A 27,822-nucleotide genomic window follows, 5' to 3' on the forward strand; every position below is an offset into this window, starting at 1 on the left:
TAGAGAGATTTTTTTTTAATTATCATAAGAAAGTATGTTTTCATTATTTCTTAACATTAAGACTTTTTAAAAAAAAAAAAACTAATTTCTTTTTATTAAGTGCTTTTTGGCATATGATATCAAGATAATCTTGTGGTTGTTGATACCCCTCCCACCAACTAGGACCTTAGTTGGTAGATACAGTGAATTATGTCAATTGATATACTAATGTGTATACATCTTTGAACTTATAAAGTTATCATTTTTATCAGGCTTAGGGAAAGCAGTTAATGAGCCTATGTTTTTTAAATAACTCAGAACTTCTTCATTCCCCCTCTGCCCTCTCCTTCCCTGCCCCCCCACCCCTGCAGGCTCCTCCACCAAGAATATGCCTTATGGGCCCCCGTGGCTCTGGCAAAACTGTGTGTGGAAGACATGTGGCAGAAAAATTTGGCATTTTTCACATTCAGTTTGAAGAAGTTCTTCAAGAAAAATTACTACTCAAAGCTGAAAGGAAATTTGGACCTGAATATGAGGAAGATTCTGATGAGGAACAAGTTGCAAAACAAGAACTTGAAGAACTTGCAGCTCAGGCCAATGTTAAGATTGAGGATGAAAATGCAAAGACGCAGGTAACCCTATTTATTCCTTTATACATAGTTGTACTTACTGGTGTCACTTTGGGGATGTAGAATCTGAAGTAGTATAAAACTCTCTCTATATATAAAGTTCTTAAAACAAGAAAAAGAAAAAGAACTCGCCTATAAAAGTCGTCTCCCCGCCCCCAGGCTAAATAAAATCTTACTACTTATCTGGAATATAAGATACTGATTTACATGACTCCCATAAAAATCAGAAAAGCTTTCCCTAACTAGACTATTGTGTAGCATTTGTTTGTGATTATATTTTTGATATGTCTGACTTATGGTATAAGGTTTCCACTACTGTGTTCTCTATTTTCTATCACATAGCATAAAAATCTGCCTCAGTGCCAACAGAAATCTCAAAATATTAATTTGCAATGATCCCTAATAAGAAAGTTTGTGTGTATCTCTTAGATGGCTTCTGTCTGAGGTGATAAAAAGAAAGTTCTTATTTCTACCTTATTTTTTTCACTATTTCTGATATGACTAGACCATTTTCTTTTCAAATAGCCCCCATTAAGGAACCCAGGTATGGTTATGTATAACACTTGAAATTGGAACACGATTGGATAGTGATGTGTAGTATCCTAATAGTACTTGTCTCCATGCCAATAAGGGGGACACAGTTTTGAGGAAAAGGAAAAGAAGAAGTTCTATTGCTTTGCTAGCAAAGGAGAAATACAGGGGACTCCTGTCCCAAAGGTTGTGATTCTGCCCATCAGCAGGAACAGGGTGCTTTAAAAGAGGTGATTCAAAGGCTACATCCCACCTGTTCTCTGTTGGAGTTGTCATTCACTTGTTAATTTGGGAGATAGTCACTTCCAAGATCCTCTGGTACTATCTTCAAAGTCTGGATTACTTCCTTCCTATGGTGGGTATTTACTCAAGGACAGATAAATCTGCCTAAAATTGGTAAGAAAGGTAATCCTTTTCCCCCTGAGATTATGGAGGGGGAGATTAGGGAGGAGCAGGGAGAGAGGAAGAGAAAGGGACATGACCATTTTTAAAATAAATTGCACTATAGAACTCAATATCACAATCAATAACCTAGACTTAACTGACATATGTAGAATATATCAACCATCATCAAGTGGATATACTTTTTTCTCAGCAGCACATGGATCCTTCTCAAAAATAGATCATATATTATGCCATAGGGCAACCCTCAGTAAATATAAAGGGGTGGAGATAATACCATGCATTTTATCTGATCATAATGGAATGAAACTGGAAATCAATGATAAAAGAAGGAAGGAAAAATCCTACATCACATAGAAAATGAACAATATGTTACTGAATGATCAATGGGTTACAGAAGACATAAAGGAGGAAATCAAAAAATTCTTAGAGATAAATGAAAATTCAGACACAACATATTGGAATCTATGAGACACAATGAAAGCAGTTTTAAGAGGGAAATTCATCGCCTGGAGGTCATTCCTCAAAAAAAGAAAAAAACAACAAATAAATGAGCTCACACTTCATCTCAAAGCCCTAGAAAAGGAAGAGCAAAACAACAGCAAATGCAGCAGAAGGCAAGAAATAATTAAAATCAGAGTGGAAATCAACAAAATTGAAACAAAAGAAACTATTGAAAAAATTGACAAAACTAAAAGTTGGTTCTTCGAAAAAATAAATAAGATCGACAGACCCTTAGTTAGCCATGCTAACGAAGAGAAGAAGAAAGAGAACTCAAATTACTAACATACAGGATGAAAAAGGCAATATCACAACAGATGCTACAGAAATACAGAAGACAATTAGAAATTATTTTGAATACCTATATTCCAATAAAATAGAAAATAGTGAAGACCTCGATAAATTTCTTAAGTCATATGATTTGCCCAGACTGAGTCAGGAGGATACACACAAATTGAACAGATCAATATCAATGGATGAAATAGAAGAAGCAATCAAAAGACTACCAACCAAGAAAAGCCCAGGACCGGATTGATATACAGCAGAGTTTTACAAAACCTTTAAAGAAGAATTAATACCAATATTTTCAAGTTATTTCAGGAAATAGAAAAAGAGGGAGCTCTTCCAAATTCCTTCTATGAGGCCAACATCACCCTGATTCTGAAACCAGACAAAGACACCTCAAAGAAAGAAAACTACAGACCAATATCTCTAATGAACCTAGTTGCAAAAATCCTCAATAAAATTCTGGCGACTCGGATACAAAAACACATCAAAAAAATTGTGCACCATGATCAAGTAGGATTCATCTCTGGGATGCAAGAATGGTTCAATATACGGAAATCAATAAATGTTATTCACCACATCAATAGACTCAAAGATAAGAACCATATGATCATCTCGATAGACGCAGAAAAAGCATTCGATAAAGTACAGCATTCCTTTATGTTCAAAACATTAGAAAAACTAGGGATAACAGGAACTTACCTCAACATTGTAAAAGCTATCTATGCTAAGCCTCAGGCTAGCATCATTCTAAATGGAGAAAAACTGAAGGCATTCCCTCTAAAATCTGGAACAAGACAGGGATGCCCTCTATCACCACTTCTATTCAATATAGTTCTTGAAACACTGGCCAGAGCAATTAGACAGACGAAAGAAATTAAAGGCATAAAAATAGGAAAAGAAGAACTTAAATTATCACTATTTGCAGAGGACATGATTCTATACCTAGAAGACCCAAAAGGGTCTACAAAGAAACTACTAGAACTAATAAATGAATTCAGCAAAGTGGCAGGATATAAAATCAACATGCAAAAATCAAAGGCATTTCTGTATATCAGCGACAAAACTTCTGAAACGGAAATAAGGAAAAACACCCCATTCACAATATCCTCAAAAAAAATAAAATACTTGGGAATCAACCTAACAAAAGAGGTGAAAGATTTATACAATGAAAACTACAGAACCCTAAAGAGAGAAATAGAAGAAGATCTTAGAAGATGGAAAAATATACCCTGTTCATGGATAGGCAGAACTAACATCATCAAAATGGCGATATTACCAAAAGTTCTCTATAGGTTTAATGCAATGCCAATCAAAATCCCAATGGCATTTCTTGTAGAAATAAATAGAGCAATCATGAAATTCATATGGAAAAATAAAAGACCCAGACTAGCAAAAGCAACTCTAAGCAGGAAGTGTGAATCAGGCGGCATAGTGATACCAGATTTCAAACTATACTACAGAGCAATAGTAACAAAAACAGCATGGTACTGATACCAAAACAGGTGGGTGGACCAATGGTACAGAATAGAGGACACAGAGACTAATCCACAAAGTTACAACTATATTATATTTGATAAAGGGGCTAAAAGCATGCAATGGAGGAAGGATAGCATCTTCAACAAATGGTGCTGGGAAAACTGGAAATCCATATGCAACAAAATGAAACTGAATCCCCTTCTTTCACCATGCACAAAAGTTAACTCAAAATGGATCAAGGAGCTTGATATCAAATCAGAAACTCTGCATCTGATAGAAGAAAAAGTTGGCTCCGATCTACATATTGTGGGGTCGGGCTCCAAATTCCTTAATAGGACACCCATAACACAAGAGTTAATAACAAGAATCAACAAATGGGACTTACTTAAACTGAAAAGTTTTTTCTCAGCAAGAGAAACAATAAGAGAGCTAAATAGGGAGCCTACATCCTGGGAACAAATTTTTACTCCTCACACTTCAGATAGAGCCCTAATATCCAGAGTATACAAAGAACTCAAAAAATTAATAAGATAACAAATAACCCAATCAACAAATGGGCCAAGGACCTGAACAGACACTTCTCAGAGGAGGACATACAATCAATCAACAAGTACATGAAAAAATTCTCACCATCTCTAGCAGTCAGAGAAATGCAAATCAAAACCACCCTAAGATACCATCTCACTCCAGTAAGATTGGCAGCCATTATGAAGTCAAACAATAACAAGTGCTGGCGAGGATGTGGGGAAAAGGGTACTCTTGTACATTGCTGGTTGGACTGCAAATTGGTGCAGCCAATTTGGAAAGCAGTATGGAGATTCCTGGGAAATCTGGGAATGGAACCACCATTTGACCCAGCTATTGCCCTTCTCGGACTATTCCCTGAAGACCTTAAAAGAGCGTACTACAGGGATATTGCCACAACGATGTTCATAGCAGCACAATTCACAATAGCTAGACTGTGGAGCCCACCCAGATGCCCTTCAATAGATGAATGGATTAAAAAACGTGGCATTTATACACAATGGAGTATTACTCTGCACTAAAAAATGACAAAATCATGGAATTTGCAGGGAAATGGATGGCATTAGAGCAGATTATGCTAAGTGAAGCTAGCCAATCCCTAAAAAACAAATGCCAAATGTCTTCTTTGATATAATGAGAGCAACTAAGAACTGAGCAGGGAGGAAGAGCAGGAGGAAAAGACTAACATTAAACAGAGACATGAGGTGGGAGGGAAAGGGAGAGAAAAGGGAAATTGCATGGAAATAGAAGGAGACCCTCATTGTTATACAAAATTACATATAAGAGGTTGTGAGGGGAATGGGAAAAAAAACAAGGAGAGAAATGAATTACAGTAGATGGGGTAGAGAGAGAAGATGGGAGGGGAGGGGATGGGGGATAGTAGGGGATAGGAAAGGTAGCAGAATACAACAGTTACTAATATGGCATTATGTAAAAATGTGGATGTGTAACCGATGTGATTCTGCAATCTGTATTTGGGGTAAAAATGGGAGTTCATAACCCACTTGAATCTAATGTATGAAATATGATATGTCAATAGCTTTGTAATGTTTTGAACAACCAATAAAAAAAAGGTAAAAAAATAAATAAATAAATTGCAATGCCCAGTGTGGTGGTGCATGCCTGTAATCCCAGTACTGGGGAGGCTGAGAGAGTTCAAAGCCAGCCTCAGCAATTTACAAAAAGGGGCTGGGGTTGCGGCTCAGTGGTTAAGCACCCTTGGATTCACTCCTCAATACCAAAAAAGAAGTTGTAGTGGCAGAGCAGTAAGGGGTATATTCAAAGCAAAAAGTGAAGGTATGTGGCATACCTTCAAACATACTTGTTAATTGTTTTCCACCTATATTCAGGAGAATCTGAGAGAAGCTGATATTCTATTAATTTAAAAACGTACATTGATCCAAATTTTTAAATTCCATGAGTCTAAGGATTTTTTACGTTTTATTTTTTAGTTGTATTTGGTCACAACACCTTTATTTCACTTATTTATTTTTTTTTTTTAGGTGGTGCTGAGGCTTGAAACCCAGGGTCTCGCACATGCGAGGCAAGCGCTCTGCCGCTGAGCCACAACCCCAGACCCATGAGTCTAGGTTTTTTGTTTTGTTTTATTTTGTTTAAATATTTATTTTTTAGTTATAGTTGGACATAATATCTTTATTTATTTTTATGTGGTGCTGAGGATCAAACCCAGGGCCTCCCACCTGCTAGGCGAGCGCTCTACCACTAAGCCACAATCCCAACCCCAGAGTCTAGTTTTTTTTAATGCAACAAAATATTATCTGCTTCTCTATAGTCGTTCAGTTCTCTTTTTCTTTTTCTGAATCATCTGACTTCTAAGGAGGCATACTGAGGAATTCTTTTTAGATAATAAAATTAAATCCTACCTCCTGGTAATCAACAGTTTCTCATACTGTCATGGGAGAATAGATGTCTCTGGAAAAGGGTCCAAGGAGATTCCAGAGGAGAGGGGGAACTAAACTCAGGTCCAGCAGGGTTCTTGGCATAGTGACAGAAAAGAATTTCAGCACAAGCTTGGCAAAGGCATAGACACAGGTTTATTTAGGAAGGTGAATACACATTCAAGCAAGAATGCAGGCTGTCTCAAGAGTGAGAAGCAGCCTTGACTTGGACTGGGGTCCAATATTTATAGAAGGGCTGTACTAGGGGCTGGAATGGAGGTGGATCCTGGTGGAGCTGCCCAATTTCACACTAGTTTTCCCTACACTTGCATATTTTCCTCATTTTACAAGGGCATGGGCCAAGGGCAAGTTGCTCAAGATTTATAACTGTGCTTTCTACCTCTCAATAGCTTGAGGGTATTTCCTGTATGATTCAGTGTTTCTTTCTTTTTATCCTAAATCCCTATCTCAATACTTTACTCATTTTTAGAATTTGGGATAACAAAAGCAGTTTCATTCTAGAAAGAACTATCCAGTTAATGATAATCTTACTACAGAAAGAGATGATTTGAGTTCATTATCACAATATTTTCTATTTGTTATTATAATATTGTAATCCCCTTTATAAATTATATTTCTGATGGCTGCCTGGTGAGAACATCTCCTAATCAGGATCTTGATGTGAGAGATAACATTGTATGATTATAGGATAAATGGGAAAAAAAATCAGTTAAGCTATATAGACCTGTGAGGAAAACTGAACAAGGTTTTTGAAAAAGTGATGAATTATAACATGAAGCCATGTGAAAATTAATCATATTATCACTAGTCACTCCTCTTAGCTCTAGTAGATGCTATTTACTGCTTATAATCACATTGAATATTAGCATAAAGAAAAGAGCTCAAGAGCAGAGGAAAAAAGATTTGAGAATAGTGTGAGACAGCATTTGTCTTAGCTCTGCTACCCAGAAGTTAACAGCAGGAATACCACATCTCTCGGAGGCTTAGAGTGAAAAATCTGAGACAGGAAGGGCAGTCTGCCCTAGCCAAACCACAGACATTAATCAGACATAAATAACAACAACCTTAAAAAAAAAAAAAACACCTCTCCACTGGAGTTTGGAGTTTATCAATTATCTGCAATCCAGGAGCCATCTTGGGGCTGCAGCATGGCAGAGTCTACAGAAACTGAAACCCAGATGCATGAGTTTGCAGCTAGGTCTGTGTGGAAATGTCTGAGCCCAACAATCCTGTGAAAATTCAGAAACTGGAAACATTTCTCCATGGAGAACACAGGTTAGAGAGGCTGGAGAGAGCAGGGCTCTCCCCAGCTCCAAGACTTAAGTGCTCAGGGACTGATGGGGCTGGCTACCATGGGTCAGAAGGTTGGAAGAGGGGATGAGGGCAACTTGCTCTTGTCCTGCACAGCCAGCTGGTCTGGCACCCCCGAGGTTCCCAGGCCCACTCGGGCCAGCACTCACCAGATCCCAGCACTGGTCCCCAACTCCCTCCACAGTTTGCATCCACCAATCCCCTCATCCCACCAGGTCCAGCAACAGTCTGACATCCAACAGGGCCCTCCAGCTCCCTGATCCCCGATCTTCTAAACTGTCCCTAGCGCCCAACCCAGCCCATTGCAAGCAAGTACCAGGAATTGTGGGGTCCACAGGCAATGTAAGGGGCTAAGAATAGGACCCTACACCACACGAGTGGAATCCAAAGGAGATTCCTGAGGTGCAGTCATCCAATTTAAATCTGCAATTGTGTGTGTGTGTGTATATAAAATTGTTTTTTTTCTTACCATCCTGAGATAGAGCTACAACCACCCTCCAGACAACCCCACCTATCGGCTAAGAAGGGAAACTGAGAAACTTTTGAATTCCAACAGAAACAATTGTTTAATTTTCCATTAATATCCTTTTTTATTTTTTTCCTCTCTTACATCTCTACCATTTTTGAAACCAAGTATTTTTCATGCACCAGCTTATTGAGGACTAGGATATCTGAATGTATATTACAGTTTTGTTGTATATTCTTTATATTTTTACTTTTTTTCTTCATATATATATATATATATATATATATATATATATATATATATATTTACTTTATATATATTTTTTCTCTCACCTATCTATTTTTCTGGATTCTCTTTCTCTCTTTTTTCCTGCTAACATCCAAACTTTATTAATACCTATTTCACTCTTCCTATAATTTTTTACTTATATTTTCTCACCTTCTTCCTCATAAACAGCACATTTTATACCATTTCTGTTCTCTCTGTCCACCATTTGAAATTATAAACCCTTTTGCAAATTAACATTTATATTGTAGACAATAATTGAACACATCTCTTCTGTCTGTTGTGGAAAAACTGTAGACATTTTAATAGAAGCTAATTGATTTAAGGCTGTATATTGTTTGCATGGGGTGCTGTTAATATTGGTCTTCCCCTTAAAGGCAAAGTACCAGAAACCTCAGGGACACCATAAGTCCACAGGGTAGAAACTGTACTGCCTCAGATCCACACTGCTAGATGAAAACACATACAAACAACATGAAGAAAAAACAAGGGAACAAAGAGCCCCAAATATATCAAGATGTTCCAATAATAGAATCCATTGACAACACAATAGAGGAAATGTCAGAAAAGGAGTTCAGAATGTACATAGTTAAACTGATCTGTGACATAAAGGATGATGAAAGGAGTGAAATCAGAGATAAATTTAAGGAGGTTTTATTAAAATCATTTCAATAAATAGAGATTCTGAAAAGTCAAGCAGAAATCTTCAAAATGAAGTAACCAATAAACCAAATTAAAAATTCAATAGAAAGTAGCAAAAACAGACTAGACCATTTGGAAGACAGAACCTCAGGCAATGAAGACAAAATATATTCTCTTGAAAATAAAGTTAACCACACAGAAAAGGTGATAAGAAACCACGAAGAGAACTTACAAGAATTATGAGATAGTATCAGAAGACCAAATTTAAGATTTATCAGGATAGATGAAGGCATGGAGATATAAACCAAAGGAATCACATCTTTTCAATGAAATATCAGAAAATTTCCCAAACCTGAAGAATAAAATGGAAAATCAAATACAAGAGGCTCGCAGGCCCCCAAATGTACAAAATCATAACAGACCTACATGAAGGCACATTATAATGAAAATGGCTAAAATATAGAATAAGGATAGAAGTTTAAAGACTCCAAGATAAAAATGTCAAATAACATATAGGAGGAAACCACTTGGGATCTCAGCTGATTTCTCCACCCAGACCCTCAAAGGTCCTGGAACAACATATATCAAGCTCTGAAAGAAAATGAATGCCAACCAAGAACTTTAAATCCAGCAAAATTAAGCTTTATATTTAACGATGAAATAAAAACCTTCCATGATAAACAAAAGTCGAAAGAAATAACAACTAGAAAGCCTGCACTGCCTGAACATTTTCAACAAAATATTCCATGAGGAGAAAGTGAAAAAAAAAATTTTAAAGTGAAAACCAGCAAAGGGAAGAACTACACTAAAGGAAGAGTCAATCAAAGGAGAAACTAAGTCAAACTAAAAACCAGAAATAAACCAAAATGACCAGGAATATAAATCATATCACAATAATGACCTTGAATGTTAATAGCCCAAACTCATCAATCAAAAGACATAGACTGGCAGACTGGATTAAAAAACAAGACCCAACAATATGCTGTCTCCAAAAGACATCACAGGCAAAGATATCCACAGACTGAATGTGAAAGGATCGGAAAAAACATATCGCTCAAGTGGATCACATAAACAAGCAGGGGTTTCTATTCTCATGTCAGATAAAGTGGAATTTGAGATAAAGTAATTCATAAGGGACAAAGAAAGACATTTCATACTGCTTAAGGGAACTATAAATCAGCAAGACATAATACTCATAAATATTTATGCCCCAAACAATGGAGCATCTATGTACATCAAACAAACCCTTTTCAATTTTAAGAAACAAATACACCCAACACAACAATATTGGGTGACTTTCACATACCTCTCTCACTATTGAATAGATCTTCAAACAAAAACTAAACAAAGAAACTATAGAACTAAATAATGCAATCAATAACTTAACAGACAGATATAGAATATTTCATCCATCAATGAGCAAATACACGTTCTTCTTAGAGGCACATGGATCCTTAGAAGTAGACCATATCTTCTTTTTAACTTTATTTATTTATTTTTATGTGGTGCTAAGGATCAAACTCAGTGCCCTGCACATTCTAAGCAAGCGTTCTACTACTGAGCTACAACCCCTAAAGCTAAGCAAAATAAGCCAATCTCAAGAAACCAAAGGCCCAATGTTTTCTCAGATATGCAGATGCTAATTCACAATGGAGGGGATAGGGAAGAGTAGAGGTACTTTGGATTAGACAGAGGGGAATAAAGGGAGAGGAGGAAGTATGCAAAAAGGAATGATAGTAGAATGTATCCGACATTATTACCCTATGTGAATATGTGATTAGATGACCAGTGTGATTCTACATGATGTACAACCAGAAGAATAAGAAGTTATATTCTGTTTATGTATGATGTGTCAAAATACATTCTACTGTTATGTGTAACTAATTAGAACAAATAAAAATAAATAAATAAATTTTTTAAAAGAAAAGAACTCAAAATTTTAAATATTTATAAGCAAAATAATAATAAAAGACCTCAGAGAAAAAAGTAGGTCTTATCCTAATCAATTATGTGATACAATATTATTCATGAATGTAGAGTTTTAAAAACTTGTTTTATTTTCTGATTTTTTTCTGTAGCCTCCAGAAGTACAACTTACAGAAGAAGAAGAAATAATCAAATCAAGTCTAGTGGAAAGTGAGCCATTGCCGCCTGAAATTCTCGAAGTCATTCTTTCTGAATGGTGGTTTAAAGAACCATTCCGGTAACTTAATATATAGAGAATTATGCATTTATTGATTTTTGCTTCCTTTATTTCTAAAGGTAAATTGTAGCACAACAGAAATTTGAGAATTTTCTCTCTTATATTGGTGTAAATTCTTACTTGAGCTGCACCTGGGGAAAAGCATCAGTGGCATTTTTGAAAAATGATGATGCCAGGATCCCCCCTCAAACACTCAAATCAGAATGCCAGGGAATGAGAATGGGACCTGGGCTTTGGTATTGTTTTAAGTGCTGCCCACATGATTCTAGTGCACAGTTGTAGTTGTGAACCCATCTTCTAAGCCCATGTACCCCAGCGATATGCTGGCCTCTTTCCCTGTGGCCTTTAACAATTACAGTTAAGACCTCTTCCCCACTGTCCAGAGCATTATCCCTTTACCAAATGCCAGACAGGACAACTGATCTCCAGGTTGCCAGACTTCAAAACTTCATCTGAATTTCCAAACCAGAATCTCTTGCCTTAATATCCACCAGAAGGGAATGAAATGACATTCACAATACTGATTATAACATATGCATATTTGCAATTTACTGTGTACCCAGGGACTATTCAACTATATTTTATTCAAGTTAATTTACTTAATCCTTACAATACTTCTAAGGCACAGAAACTTTTATCATCTCATTTTGGAAATAAGAAAACTGAATCTTGGAGAAATTAGATAACTGGTTAACTCCATTGTTCCTCTTAGGTCTCTAAACACTCTTTCACCTTGTCCCTGAATGAAATGAGAGAGTGGGATTATTAATCATCAATTTTTTTTCAAATTTCTTGTTCCTTAAATTAGATGAATAGTTATAGGAAACAGGCAGGTTATTTGCAGGCATATAAGCATGAGTTGCTCTTCATTATTTAGTTCCTGATCTCATACAATACATTAAAATATTTATCTCAACATATAGGGGTATATGTAGATAGAGATAGAAACTGAAACTTTTAAAATATAAAACTTTTAAAGTATAGAACCCTAAATAAAAAGCTGAGTATTATACAACCATTAAAATATATTATAATGAAATTTTATAATAGCATACAATGTTAAGTTTAAAAGGAAGATGCAGCTGGGCATGGTGGCTCATACCTATAATCCCAGTGGTTCAGAAGGCTGAAACAGAAGGATGGCATGTTTGAAACCAGCCTCGGCAACTTAGGGAGGCCCTGTGCAACTCAGTAAGACCCTGTCTCAAAATAAATAATAGAAAAAGGTCTGGGGATATGGCTTAGTGGTTAAGCACCTCTGGGTTCAATCCCTGGTCCCCCCCAAAAAAAAATAAAAAGGAAGAGGAAGAAGAAGAAGGAAGAGGAGGCAATGAGGATGAAGAAGAAAGCAAAAGTATATATAATTCGATAGAGAGATGGACTCATGAGGAACCAACTGGAAAGAAAGAAAATGGCAGTAACCTCTGGGATACGGATTATGGATAATTTTGCCTTTTCTCATGATTTCCTCTCTTTTCCAACTTGTCTACAGTAAAATTTGTTGCTCTTATAAACAGGAAATAAAACATTGTAGAAATGCTATTGCATTAGTCCTGGAGAGCTACACTAAGGGCTTAACTAAGTAGTAATAGCAGAAATGGCAATATGAATGCAGAGAAGGTGAGCCAGGAGGACTTGGCCGTTATATGTGAGGAGCAGGAAGGAGGTAGAGACCTAAATGTCTCTTACATTTGGCACATGAGGACTGGTGTCTGAGGAGAAGTAGCTTGCAAGGGTAATAGTGAGTATAACTTTTTATGTATAAATCATACATCATTTCTGAAGGGCATTTGGATAAAGAAACTAGGCAGTTCTAAGAAAAATCTGAATCAAAACTCAGAAGACAGTTGGGGTGTAGAGGCAAAGACTTGAAAATCATTGACAAAGAAGTGATAACAGAGCACATAGGAATGGAATTGTTTCTCCTACAAGAGACTAGACTGGAGGCATCTCTGAAGAAAAGGACACACATATTATGGTCAATATGTACAAAGTTGCCTACTTAATAGAAAATGAAAATTAACATTTTAGAATTAACATCTTTTTAAATATTTTTTGAGTTGTAGATGGACACAATACCTTTATTTTTATGTGGTGCTGAAGATCAAACCCAGTGCCTCATACATGCTAGGCAAGTGCCCTACCACTGAGCTACAACCCCAGCCCTTAGGATTAACATCTTTGAAGGCTAAATTGTCAATCATTCCTAAAAGTTCTGTTATATTAAGTTCTGTTATATTAAGAACTTTATGTATTTAAATTTAAATACTTAAAACAAATTTTAGATAAATAAGATAAGCAAATTCTCCCTTCCAAAAGGACTAATATTGACTTTCTCAACTAAAAAAAAAGCCAATTTCTCAAAGCCTGATTGTTTTATAAGTACTCCCTAAAGAAAAGTGTGTTCACATTCCAGTAATTTCCATGATCCTTGAAGTTTCATTATAATTGGACAAATTTGACGACCCTTTTTGAATATAATCATCTTACACGTAAAAGCCAGGATAAATACAGCAATAATCATCATTAGTGACAAGGACATTCAGGAAGGAAGGTCTGAACTGTCTCATCAGAAGAAGAAAAACTGTCAGAGTTGAGAATTTCCGTCAATGGTGAGCTAGCCAAGCATGCTCCTTCTATAATAAAGGTGGCATATTTATCAGGCTGGGCACTCCTCCCAGGAAGAGAACTTATCTTTTCCTATGATTTTATTACATCTTTTAGTAAACTTCTAATTAATAGTAATCATCAGCAAACTGATTGGATATAATTTTATATCATAAATATAAGCAGAAGATATTATTATTTTAACACAATTTTATATATTTTAAAGAAGTACCATGTATACAAGTAGAAATATTAAAAGAAATAAGACAATATGATAAATTTGTTAAACTATTTATTATGCACCTGATATAAAGTTGAGATTTATCAATATATTTTAAAGTTTATAATGTATAGAAATTGACAATATATAATATATATTAAAATCTATAATATAATATTCTAAGTCAATAAAGTAAAGTATGAAGATTTCCACCTAGCTCCACAGGTTTTATACTGGATGGTTTCCCACGGTATCCTGAAGAGGCCTTGTTTCTAGGGGACCATGGATTTTTCCCAGATACTGCTGTTTTTATACAAGTTGATGATCAAGATATTTTTGATCGCCTCCTTCCCTCCAAAGTCGAAAAGTGGAAGCAGAAACAAAAGAAGAAATTGGAAAGGAAAAAACTCATCAAAGACATGAAGACAAAAATCAGAGTATGTATCCAGTACAAATGCATAGGAATAAATTTTATAAAATAGAATAATATCTTATAAAATATTGAGCATCTATGTAAATTATAAAGTGGTCTTCATAAAAATGTAGTTTTTTAAAATTTTAATATCATAGTAAGCATGAAAACACTTTCATTAAAAATTACGATTGTTTATAATAAGAATTAAGAATTATTCAAGGCTTTTTTTTGGGTGGGGGTGGTACTGGAGATTGAACTCAGAGGCACTTGACCACTGAGCCATATCCACAGCCCATTTTCGTATTTTATTTAGAGACAGGGTCTCACTGAGTTGCTTAGCACCTCACCATTGCTGGGGTTTGGCTTTGAACTTGCGACCCTCCTGTCTCAGCCTCCTGAGCTGCAGGTCAAGGCACTTTTTATATTTAACACTTTAATGCTTTTCTCTCTCCAAGGCAAAACAAGGTAAAATCATTGACAAAGAAGTGATTACAAAACACGTAGGAATGGAATTGTTTCTCCTTCTGGTTTCCCTCTTCCAGATTCAGAAGCAACCTAGACATCACATGCTCTGAGAACTTTAGGGACTCAGGCAAGAAAGCCGATTTCAGGAGCTAGTTCATAACCTCCTGCATTTGCTCCTTCCTTTTCACTCCCCCAACGCTACCCTGGTTCAGATCCTTCCTGGTTTACACTAGCGTTCTTTTCTGATTTCATCTCTGCACCCATAAGGCCATCATTCCAGAAACTTCCAGACTAATTTTCCTAAAACTCTATTTTGACCAAGTCATTCTCTCAGGGCCTGAACTTCCCCTCTTCTTCTTGCCCTTGTCCTTGTTTTTTTCTCAGCTGGAACAAATGCAGATCCTTCTCTTCAGCAGCTATCCCCGCCATATGCTCCTCCATTCCTCATCTGGAAGTATCTTAAACCATCCTAACACATTCTTTGGTGAAATTACACAAGTTAAACCCTCTGGATTTCTGTTAACTCACCTTACAGTCAGATAATACTGTGTTGATGGATTTAGAGCAGAAAAATGAGAGTATATACTGTAGTGGCCACTGGCAGCCTTATAATGATTAGTGAAACATCACTGAGTGCTTATTTTAGAGAAGGGAGTAGAGGAAAATTAGATTCAGAACATGTAAAGAGTCCTAAGCCAACTAGCCCCAAAACCCGAGGGAAATTGATTTCATGTAAACCTTGGGAATGTGTGAGAGAACCCATTGCATTAGATTTAGAGGGCCCTAGAAAACTCCTGTGGCCATCTCCAGAATACAAATGCTTTCCTCACACATACAAATGTATTTTTAGGGTTTCTTTTAGGACATCATATTTTATAGTAAGATAAATAATGACCAAACATTTTCAACAAATTGCCTATAAGAATATGCCTATTTTTCCATGTACAAAATTCGCTGTCACCAAAAAAATGCATAATAAATTTTGAAAAGGAGTTATTAAATTTGAGGACAGAGTGACTGACCCTAAGTACTGTCTCCCTCTGGAGGAAAATAGCTGGTCAAGGGGCCCAGAAACATGGAAACAGCACAATTAGCAGCACTGCATGCTTTCCTGGAAAATTCCCCATCTTTCCACCTTAATATTATCTCCATCTTGGAAAAAAATTTTAATAATTAAAGATATTATCATTTTTCTATTAAAATTTTTAAATATTTCTTTAATAGGATGACAATATTGCCAAAAGAAGGGCTGAGCTTATTGCAGAGAAAGACAAAAGAAAAAAAGCAGAGGTAAGTAAATTAAGTTGATAAAATTACACATCATTATTATTTTCCATTTGTTCTCTTTGTTTCTATTTATTTTTATTCCTCCTCCTCCTCCTCTTTTTCTCCTCCTCCTTCTTCTGGTAGCTATTTACAATGACCTTTTATTATATTTGTAATCAGAGAAAAAATGATTACTTCTTAAGAGCAAACCTCTAACAAAGCTTCAATTATCTAATTCTAAATGTTAGCATTGAACTATGCTTCTTTCGGTTTTTCATCTTTTTACATTTCACATTTCCAACCCATGCCACAGGGAGACAGGCTGGGGTTTGGGAGTGAGGTTGCCCAGAGCCTGTGGAGTTGAGCTGGAACTGAAATGTTGATTATCTCAGGCTCACAATGGAGTGAGGGTAAGCCTGTGAACCCCTAAAGTCAGACACCTGTGCAGGATGCTCAGTACATCTTTTTCTGTCCATCTGCTGGGTTTTTTTTAAAGGATAAAGCTTAAAGGTCATGGATTTGTTTTATTTAGAAAACAGATATTCCCAAGTTGACTTAGTGTTCTGATTGCTACAGTCAAGCAACTCAAGGATACAGGAGTCAAAGAGAAGCTGAAATTAGAAACAAGCTATTTTATGAAAGAACTGAGGGTCATATTTACACAATCAGCTTCGAGTCATGCCTCTGACCCAGGCAAATGGTAGGAGAGAGCCGGCCTTTCTTCTCCTTCTGGTCTGAGACACCCTTATAACATCTTCTCAAGACTGACCTTCCTATAATCTGATTTCCACCTACATAAAAATGTTCAGCAGAACAGGGGAAGGAGAAAAGAGGAATAACAGAAAGTGTGACTTACTACAAGTACAGCCACACATGGGCCTGGTGTGGATATGCTGGATTTCTACACAGTGGACTGAAGATAAAACGCGCTGTAGCCATGGACACACAACTGCAGAAGAGGAGCCCACACAGTGGGCTGTGTCAAAACAGAGTGCTCTGTCAAAACAGAGTGCTCACAACCGAGAATATATACCAAACCATTAGACTGAGGGAGAGAAAGCACAGTCTAAGAACAAGAAGCCTCCTCTTCATTATTTGCCTTGGCCTTCCTTCCTTCCTTCCTTCCTTCCTTCCTTCCTTCCTTCCTTCCTTCCTTCCTTCCGTCCTTCCTTCCATTAACAAATATTAATTGAGCTCTGTGCCTAATATTGCTTCAGATTATGACAAGTAAGCCATGAACAAAATTTACAGAAATCTCTGGCCTTGTTCCAGTGTTCATTCCCTCATCAAACATATCCTGAAAGCCTGCTCAGTCCAAGGTGTCAAGTTAACATTCACAGTAAAGAAGACAGACATCCTAACCTGGAATCAAGAACAGTTAACTACATGAGGCCCTGGGGAATCCCAGTGATCCCCCGAAGAATCACTTTAAAAGTCTCAAGAATGAATTACTGAAAGAGGCCAGATTTTGGAGCTGAGCAGACCTAAACTGGACCTACTGACTGTTCATTGCTGGCTCTTCAGCAGTGACCTGTAGGCTCTCAATTTGTTGTTGTTTTGTTCTAGCAGTATAACATTGAGCAAGTTACTTAACCTCTTTAAGCCTAGTGTTTTCATTGTAAAATGGGAAAAGTTAATAATTTTCAGCCACCCTAATTAATAATACTTTATTTTTCCTTCTTTGCTACTCTAGTTAAATCTTTTTTTTTGTTGTTGTTGTCAATGGACCTTTATTTAATTTAATTGTTTATATGTGGTTCTGAGTATCGAACCCAATGCATCACACTTGCCAAGCAAGTGTTCTACCACTGAGCTACAACCCCAGCCCCTGAATCTTTTTTCTTAAGAATTAGTTTGCAGGATAAATTTGACACATTCTTTTTTTTTTTTTTTTTGGTATTGACACATTCTTAATTTATGATTTTTCCACTTAACATTAGAATCGTATGTTTTTTTAAATTTTTCATTTAAAGATCCAATGTTCTATTTTATAGACTAAATAAGATTTTGTAAGTTACCTCTTCTAAGGCTTATTCTATTGTAAAATTGGCATGTATCCCACATGATTAATTTATACAGCAAACTTTTAGAATATAACTCTTGATATTTTTTATTAAAGATGAAAACTATGTACTGACAATTTTTTTCCAATACCTTTAATGAAAATTTCATAAGATATGTCCTGCTACTACCTCAGACAACAAAACATTGAGTGAAATGCAGCACTTGAGGGATCACTTGGTGTGACTGTCACATTGGTTCATGTGACACCAGAGTTGCACCCATCCTGAATCCAGATATACTCTGGAGCTTGCTGTCCTGAGCAGAGATGGGGTGGGGGGTGGGGTTCTAACCTCTCTGTCTCCTATTTGAGCTGCAGAATATGCAGTTCCATGAGTTGCCTTTTTTTAAAGCTAACTGGAGGATCACCTGCAGGTAAAGCCCTTCCCAGTTTTGTCCTCTTGCCCTAAGCTAAAAACTTTGCCTTTATGTCTGATTTTTGAGCAGCACATAAAACATTTTTAATGGGAGAAACCACATCACCATCCCAAAGTGACTGCGGGCATTAATTTTATAGGAAAATATCGCCATCTCGTGGACCTTCAGTCTCAGAATGTGACTAAAGAATGTTCTGTAAGCCAAGCCCTGGCCTTTTTCTTCCCTATTCCTCTCTTCAGTCCCTGCTCTCTTCTGTCCACTGGTTCTGATGCCTGGGTCCCTTCTATCGGGCGTTGAGTAGCCAGCAGAAGGAGAAAGCCAGGAAGAATAAGAGCCAGGGAGCAAGTAAGCACAATTGTGAGACTCCACCTGGGTGAGTAGTTAAAAGAGATACGTATCCTAAGCATGGAGGGAAAGCCAAAGTCAGGATCCAGAAGAGCTTGAAACAAGGTCCAGAACCAAGTAGCAGGCCCAGACCATCTCTGATACCTCCTAGGGAGGAGGCAGTATGTTTAGACCCAAAGGCTAAAGTTCGGAGGACTCTTCAGAATGAATCAACAAACAAGGCTTGCAGGGGGATATACAGGTTGGAGATTGTGATTCAAGACATTGAAAACCATATAGTTCATAATAGTCCTCAAAATCCAGAATTAGAGGCAGCTTCATTCTCTCAATTTTAGATTTGATGATGAAATAAAAACCTTCCATGATAAACAAAAGTTAAAAGAATTTACAACTCAAAAGCCTGCACTATAGAACATCCTCGGCAAAATATTCCATGAAGAGGAATTGAAAAACAACAATGAAAATCAGCAAAGGGAGGTATTACACTAGATGAAAAACTAATCAAAGGAGAAACCAAGTCAAGTTAAAAAAAATATTGGAAAAAAAATATTAAGGGAATTATAAGAGAATGTGATGATCCAAATAATGTACTCCTGTACCAGGGAAGCCCGTGAACTTGTTTGTTTTACTTCTCTGACTTCATGTCTGCCTCTACCTCTCTTCATTCTAATAACAAGCATTCTGGCTGTAGTCACCACCACTCTCCCGTCCCACTGCCTGCAGAATCAGCCTCCCCCTACCTTCCCTACTGACAGGAAGTTGTCACACACTTCACCCCAAATCTAGTCCTGTGTTTCTCTGAGACTGTGCATCTTGTTTTCAGTTTATCCCCTCTGTTTTCTTTGTTTATTTTTGGTTTCAGTATTGGGGATCAGGATCAGGACCTGTTTATTTTTATAGTTCCTATTTCCTTCCTGAGATTTCTAATCTTTTAATTATTACAATAATCGTTTACTTCTACTCATTGATTATAATGATAATAACTGCTTTAAAGTTCTTATTAGGTAATTCTAACACCTGGACTGGATATTTGGTTATTATCTTTATTCATGAGAATGTGTCACACTTTTGTGACCCTTCCTATTTTGAGAAATCTTAGATTATATTACACAATTGTAAATATTATATGTGGAGATTCTGGATTTAGTTATTTGCCTCTAAAGACAACTGGATACTTTTGTTTTAGCAGGAAAATAACTTGATAAGATTAAACATGTAAACTGCTGTGCCTGCGATGGGTGGCAGCTCAGTTTTTACAGTTCCTGAGCTGTGAATAGATGCATGGTTCACGGCTCAACCTGAGGCTCAAACAATATTTACACATTGAATTTAAAATAGCACCCCCTCTCTGGCTCTCTCATCTCCAGGATTTACCCTCATTCTGCAATGGGCCTGGTTGTAACAGCTTCCCCTAGTTGCTTTGTCAGATAATGAACTTCCTATCAAAATTTTATCGATATGAACCACCACAATTCTAAGACTGTCCTCTGGTAAATGTACAAAATCAGAAGGGTTACCCTTGTTCATGTGCTTCTGTCCTGTTGTGACTACTCTCCCAAATCTGCTTTTGATTACTCTCCAGAACATTTGAATGAATTAAAGTGAGTGAGAAAGAGAGAGAGTCGGTTTTGTCCACAGTTTATGGTTATGTGTTAAAGGTTAAATGAATTTATTTCTTCATAATGGAGGCAGCTCTCTGAGACCATGAAGTTTAGAATACACGTCTCCTATCATAATGACTAAGAGATGTTAGGAAAAAGGCGGAGGGATCGGGGTGGGGGACAGTGTCACAGGAAATCAAATTGCCACCTTTTGAAAAATGAAATCTTTTTTCTTTAGGAAGAATTAGCTTGTGTGTCTTCCAGATCATCTGCTGTGAAGATTTTTAGGATGTTAGCTTTTTCAAAAAATTAGCATTGTGTATTATGCTAGAGGTACTAACCAAAGCAATATGACAAATAAAAGAAATAGCATATAGGGCTGAGATGTAGCTTAGTGGTAAAGCCCTTACCCTGCATGCCTGAGACTCATAACCAAAACTTATTTGCATATAATTTGATTCTAAGGGAGTAAACTATAGGTCACCTCTACCAGCCCCTCATGTAATAGTGACATTGGCCACCCCAAAGGAAAAAAATGTAAACAGTTTCTAAAGGAATTAAATAAAATGTCTAGAAGACATCAGATGCTATAGAACCTTGCTCACAGAGAGCTACAATTGCTCTTAATTGGTCAACTTAATCTTTTTTTCATAAAAATAATCAACCAAGGTCACCATATTCTTTTTTTTTAAGAGAGAGAGAATTTTTAATATTTATTTTATAGTTTTCGTAGGACACAACATCTTTGTATGTGGTACTGAGGATTGAACCCAGGCGGCACGCATGCCAGGTGAGCGCGCTACCGCTTGAGCCACATCCCCAGCCCCAATCACCATATTCTTGATGGAAGTTATCAAGAAGAAGGAAAACTAGGACAAAAAAAAGAAAAAGAAAAAACCAATAGGCCATAGAATTAACAGATAACCCAGGAATATTAACCATTTAAAGAGTTCCAGTGGGCTAGTCTCGTCCTCTACCATGCGCCGGCCAACTCCATCCGGCTCAAGTACCAGCACACTGGCGCCATCCTGGACTGCACCTTCTAGGATCCAACGCATGCCTGGAGTGGGGGATTAGATCATCAGTTGAAAATGCTTGATTTGAACACTGATCAAGAACATCTTTCTGGAACCCATGATGCCCCTATCAGATGTGTTGAATACTGTCCAGAAGTGAATGTAATGGTTATTGGAAGTTGGGATCAAACAGTTAAATTGTGGGATCCCAGAACTCCTTGCAATGCTGGGACCTTCTCTCAGCCTGAAAAAGCTGTATACCCTCTCAGTGTCTGGAGACCCGCTGATTGTAGGTTCAGTGGGCCGCAGAGTCTTGGTGTGGGATTACGGAACATGGGCTATGTGCAGCAGCGCAGGGAGTCCAGCCTGAAATACCAGACTCGCTGCATAAGAGCAATTCTTAACAAGTAGGGCTATGTATTAAGCTCTATTGAAGGCCCGGTGGCAGTTGAGTACTTGGACCCAAGCCCTGAGGTACAGAAGAAGAAGTATACTTTCAGATGTCACAGACTAAAAAAAATAATATTGAGCAGATTTACCCAGTCAATGCCATTTCATTTCACAATATCCACAATACATTTGCCACAGGTGGTTCTGATGGATTTGTAAATATTTGGGATCCATTTAATAAAAAACGACTGGGCCAGTTCCATCGGTACCCTACCAGCATCGCATCACTTGCCTTCAGCAATGATGGGACTACACTTGCAATAGCATCATCATATATGTATGAAATGGATGACACGGAACATCCTGAAGATGGTGTCTTTATTCGCCAAGTGACAGATGCAGGAACAAAACCCAAGTCACCATGTACTTGACAAGATTTCATTTACTTAAGTGCCATGTTGATGATAATAAAACAATTCGTACTCCCCAATGGTGGATTTATTACTATTAACAAAGAAACCAGGACACATATTAATTTTAATATTATAAGAACCTGAAAATAATGGAAAAGAGGGTTTTTTCTTTTCTTTTTTTTTTAAATGAACAATTTCCTAAATGCATGAGATGGTTTGATGGTTTGCTGCATTAAAGGTATTTGGGCAAACAAAAATAAATAAATAAATAAAGAGTTCCAGTGTCCTTAGAAAACTCAAGAAGAAACTTGCATTTGCAAAATAAAAATAGGATGCTCTGAAAAATCAAAAAGCAAAAGAGAATTCATGAGAACTCAAATAACTTAAGACAAAGATGAATGATAGATTAAAATGAAAAATCAAAGAAGTTTCTCAAGTATAGAACAAAAAAAAAACAAGAGATAAGAAACATCAAAGAAAGAGCTGATGATAGAGTTAATCCAAAAGAGTCAACATCAATGCACATTCTAAAAGAATGGAAACAGAAAATAAAAGAGGAAATAATGTAAGAAATATCAGAAGTGATGTTTTCAATATTGAAGAGAACAATGGGTCTTTAAATTGAAAGGGTTTACCGAATGCCAACCAGAATAAATGTAAAGGTAGTAGACATACCCTCACATACCCTCATGAAATTTTTGATTGGCAATGATATAAACAAGATCTTAACTATTTCTAAAATTTAACAAAGATGTCCACAGAGGAATGTGGATAAGCTTTATGTCAGACTTCTCACTAACAATATTGGATGATAGAAAACATAGACCACCTTTAAAATTTAAGTTGAGATGATTTACAACCTGGAATTTTATACCTAGCCACACTATTTATAACATGGGAGAATGAAATGAAAGACTTTCATATATTTAAGATCTTTGAAAATTAGCTTTTCATATATTATATGAAAAAAGTAGCCGATTGATATGGTAAATAATGCTGCTCCTGCTTGCAAAACAAATAAACCCCCTAGTAATATGGGGGAGAGGAGAGAGATAAGAAAAGCATCATCCAAACATGGGATAAGTTAAAATGTGGCATAATTTTGAATAAGAATAAAAGTAATGTTTGACCTTGGTACTAGAAACATTCTCCTTAGAATAGAATGTTTCTTTTTTATTTTTTATTATTTTTTCTGTTGTCGTTGTTGTTTTAGTTATAAATGGACACAACACCTTTATTTATTTATTTTTATGTGGTGCTGAGGATAGAACCCAGGGCCTCACATGTGCTAGGCAAGTGCTCTTCCACTGAGCCACAATCCCAGCTCCAAGAATGGAATATGTTGCTTTTTTAAAAAAATTGTTTATATTTATTTTTTAGTTGTAATTGAACACAATACCTTATTTATTTCACTTTTTTATTTTTATGTAGTGCTGAGAATCAAACCTAGGGTCTCACACGTGTGAGGCGAACGCTCTACCACTGAGCCACAACCCCAGTTCCTGAAATACGTTTCTTAATAAGGAATTGCATTTAGGAGTAGAGTCCTTGGTAACTGGGTGGGCAGAGGTTTGGGGAAGTGAGGTGTCACGATAACCCCCAAGATCAAGATAACTTCCTAGTTTCTGACTGGAAGGCCATACCTCAACTGAGACAAGGAATATTTGGGGAGTTTTCTTGGGAGTGGAGTCAACACAGGAAAACACATATTATGAGGTTCAGTTTTGTGCTAAGGGAACCATAACTCTTAAAATCTGTATTCACAACTTAGTACCAAAATCCTGCCATGGTCTTCAATAATCATTCATGAATTAATCACATACCTCAAATGGAATATAGTCTCCTAAAAGGATAGTGACATTATTAATATAGTACTTTATACCAAATGACTATAATAGCACAACAATGGCTATCATTTTCATACTTACCTTATGGCACAGAGTTTTCTAAGGACTGTCTGTGTACTAGCTCATTTAATGTTTCCTAAAACCCTGTAAGATAGGTACTTTCACTATTCTGTTTTCATATAAGGAAGCTGATCTTATTCTAGTTAATACATTTTTAATACTCTTTGACTGCATTAAATATTCTTCCTGAAGACCATCAAAAACATGTAACATTCTGATAACCATGGACACAAATAATATTAACTATTTTATCTCTTTATTTATTTATGGGGTCTCTAAGGTGTCAGTCTTGAAGGTATTAAATTTCTGGATGCCAGATGAATGTTGTCATAGAATACCAACTAATATCAAGTTATTATAAAGTACTCTAGATGGTTTAGTGGTGTCATTTGGCACATATTTTACATGTATAGTAAAAGAGTATTTTCTTCCTTAGGGTGGATTTAGGGAAGATGAAGAAGTTAGTGAGGAAGAGCCTGATGATGATGAAGATGATATTGAAAACACCCTTGAAGAAGAGTTTCCAAAAGATGAAGAAGAGATGAGCGAGGAAGATGAAGAACAGGAAATTGATGCAATTGACCGCCTGAGAAGTGAACTGGGAGAAAAATTTGAAACAGAAATGAGTAATTTACAAATGATACAGGTTCTGACTTTTCCTTCATTGTTTCATAATGCAAAAAGTAGCATTTGAGAATGAAACAAAATCAATTTGGTTTACGCCTTATTTTTTATAATATTTCAAAAGAAGTATTTATTTTAGGGCTGTATTCCCTTGTGTCAGTTAAGAATTCCCACTTAAGAATATGAAAAAAGTCCATAAACAAGAGCTTTACAGGATCAAATTAAATTTAGCTGTCAACACACAGCTAAATTTTGGAAAATAGTTGTTTTCTCCCAGAATGAGTAACCATCAGGGTCTATGTGCTATGACTAAATACCACCACAATGCTCATTACCATTGACCTGTGATAACTGGTCTTTTGCCCACTAAACATGAGATTTTATGATTTTTCTCATCAGGATGAACTTGAGAAGTTTTTAATACCAATGATTCATATTAATGGAGCTCGGAAAATCCACATTGTACAATATATATTGCATACAAAACTGAAGCCATTGGTGGAAAATCGTGAGAGCATTTTTGAGAAATGTTATCCAATATCCACACAGCTTGCCCAGAAAATGCTTACCTTTACCTACAAGTATATAAGTTCATTTGGTTATTGGGACCCTGTAAAGGTAATTTTAGCAAAAACATTCGAAAGTCATGTTTTTTCTTTCTTTTTAAAAAAAAATGTGTAATATTCTTAACTTATTACAAAAACTACTTGGGAATTTCAAATGAAATTATTAAACTTTCATCTTTTTTATTATCAAATGTGTAACACAGAGCAGGCACCCCTCCCCACCCTGAGTTTCTTCTTATCCGTAGTCATGAACTTCACTCTAGCTCAATAATGATGATGCTGACAATAATGTGGACCTGTGGCAACTGTCCTGGTATAGCGCTCGGGGAGAAATAATGTTACCATACTAGTTTACACCTACTCTGTCAAGTCCAAGAATGGCTGATCTGATGGCCATCTGATGCTGTAAAAAGATATTTAAACCTAACTTGAATTAATTACGTAATCCTCATTCTCATCAATATGAAGATATAGGACTACTCTTCCCACTCCATTCCATACTCAGATTAGGCTGCCTTTCATGGAGTTTTTTCCCTTTCATGACTGAAGTTAATGTTTATGTGTGAAGGATTTCATCTGTACCAAATATGTGAAAGAGAACCTAATGGAATTTGCCTTGCCAGCATACTCCAAAAGATATTAACCCAGGAACCCACTTGTATTAGTCTGCTCTGGCTGCCATGACAAATCACCACAGACAGGACATCTTAAATGACAAAAATGTATTTTCTCACAATTCTGGAGGCTGAAAATTCAACATCAAGGTGTTGATAGGCATGGTTTCCTTGAAGTCTTTCTGCTTGGCTTGCAGATGGCTGCCTTCTCAGTATCCACACATGGAGCTTCCTTGATTTGTGTTCCTGGTGTCTCTTCCTCTTCTAAAAGGACATTAGTTTTATCGGATTAGGACCCTATCCTTGTGACCTCACTTAAACTTAATTGCCTCAACATATGAATTATAGGGGAGAGGGGACAATTAAATCCATAGCGCCACTTGGGAATGGATCTGCACCCCTTGGCAGAAACAGTCAATATATACTAAAGATAATATAAAGGAAGTAGAACTATAATTTCATTAACTGATAGAAAATATTTCATTGATTATATACAGGTATAAAATAATTTATACTTTTTACAGTTATTTTATATTAATATCTGATTATAGTTTTCTTAGTCCATAACAAAGATTCTTTCTTTTTATCTTTTTTTTTTTTGTAGTACAAGGGGGGTGAACCAAGGGGTGCTCTACCACTAAGTTACATTCCCTGAGCCTTTTATTTTTTTATTATGCAGTAGGGGCTTGTTAAATGGTCAAGGCTGGCCTCCAACTTGAGAGTTGTTGGGATTACAGATGTGTACCCCCACAATTGCTCACATCTTATTTTACAAATTTTTTAATGTATTTGGAAGAAATGCTGTGTAAATTAATGCTAAGGTCTTACAAATTCAATTGTTTTGCAGTTATATGAAGGAGAAATATTCAAACCAGTTGAAAATGCAGAGAATCCACTTTATCCTGTAATCCATCGTCAGTATATTTACTTTTTATCTAATAAGGAAACTAAAGATAAATTCATGAAGAACCCAATCAAATATATACGCCAGCCCAAACCTAAGCTTACTGTGCCTATTAGGATTGTAATTGTGGGGCCTCCAAAATCTGGGAAAACTACAGGTGAGCTTGTATATATATCTTTGTTTTCCTCAAGCATGAAAAAATCTCCTGAAACACAGTGCCAGCATACTCCAAAAGATAATAACCCAGGAACCCACTTGACTCAGAAACCATCAAAACTGACTCAGAGATTTAAAAAAAAAAAAAAACGAAATAGATCAATAACCATCAGAAAAGTATGTTAGCTTTCTGTTTCTGTAACAAAATACCTGAGATAGTCAATTTATAGAGAAGAAAGTTTTATTTTGGCTCACAGTTTTGAAGGCTTCAGTCTATGGCCAGCTGGCCCCCATTGTTTTTGAGCCTGTATTGAGGCAGCACAGCATGTCAGGGAGTGTTTAGCAGAGCAATACTGCTCACCTGATGGCTAGGTCACAAAAAATAGAAAGGAAAAGACCAAGGTCACACAACCCTGTTCGAAGATACGCTTTCCAACACCTAAAACCACCACAAAGCCCTATCTCTCTCCTCAGTGTCATGGGCTGGGGACCAAGCCTTCAACATGTGGACCTTTTTGGCATACAAACTCAACTTTCAGCAAGAAGGCAATCTGAACTATAACCTGACTTAAAAACAGCTAGGACCAAATGGCTTAGAGAAAAATCATATCAATCTGTAGTTTAAAAAATGCAAATTTATTATCTTAATCATTGCTAAAAAGCTGCATTTCTATTGTGTTTGAATTTTATATAATTTTGAGCTGTAGCTTTTGTTGT

At 36.5% G+C, this 27,822-nt stretch overlaps 2 protein-coding genes across 2 annotated transcripts in view; both read left to right on the forward strand.

Annotated features, from left to right (window-relative positions):
- Positions 1 to 27,822, forward strand: part of Ak9 (adenylate kinase 9) — a 117,043-nt gene that overhangs the window by 75,697 nt on the left and 13,524 nt on the right. Inside the window, exons 25-31 of the mRNA XM_076859460.2 lie at positions 351 to 611; positions 11,033 to 11,157; positions 14,202 to 14,421; positions 16,089 to 16,154; positions 24,678 to 24,887; positions 25,265 to 25,483; positions 26,893 to 27,106. Of these exons, the coding sequence (XP_076715575.2) occupies positions 351 to 611; positions 11,033 to 11,157; positions 14,202 to 14,421; positions 16,089 to 16,154; positions 24,678 to 24,887; positions 25,265 to 25,483; positions 26,893 to 27,106 (1,315 nt within the window). The remainder of the gene's footprint in view (positions 1 to 350; positions 612 to 11,032; positions 11,158 to 14,201; positions 14,422 to 16,088; positions 16,155 to 24,677; positions 24,888 to 25,264; positions 25,484 to 26,892; positions 27,107 to 27,822) is intronic.
- Positions 21,607 to 22,438, forward strand: LOC143402406 (mitotic checkpoint protein BUB3). The gene is given in 4 exon segments (XM_076859853.2): positions 21,607 to 21,780; positions 21,782 to 21,854; positions 21,857 to 22,045; positions 22,048 to 22,438. Coding segments are annotated over 4 exon segments (741 nt in total). The 3' UTR covers positions 22,353 to 22,438.

This window comes from Callospermophilus lateralis, chromosome 6 (genome assembly GCF_048772815.1).
Source record: "Callospermophilus lateralis isolate mCalLat2 chromosome 6, mCalLat2.hap1, whole genome shotgun sequence".
Classification (NCBI taxonomy): Eukaryota; Metazoa; Chordata; class Mammalia; order Rodentia; family Sciuridae; genus Callospermophilus; species Callospermophilus lateralis.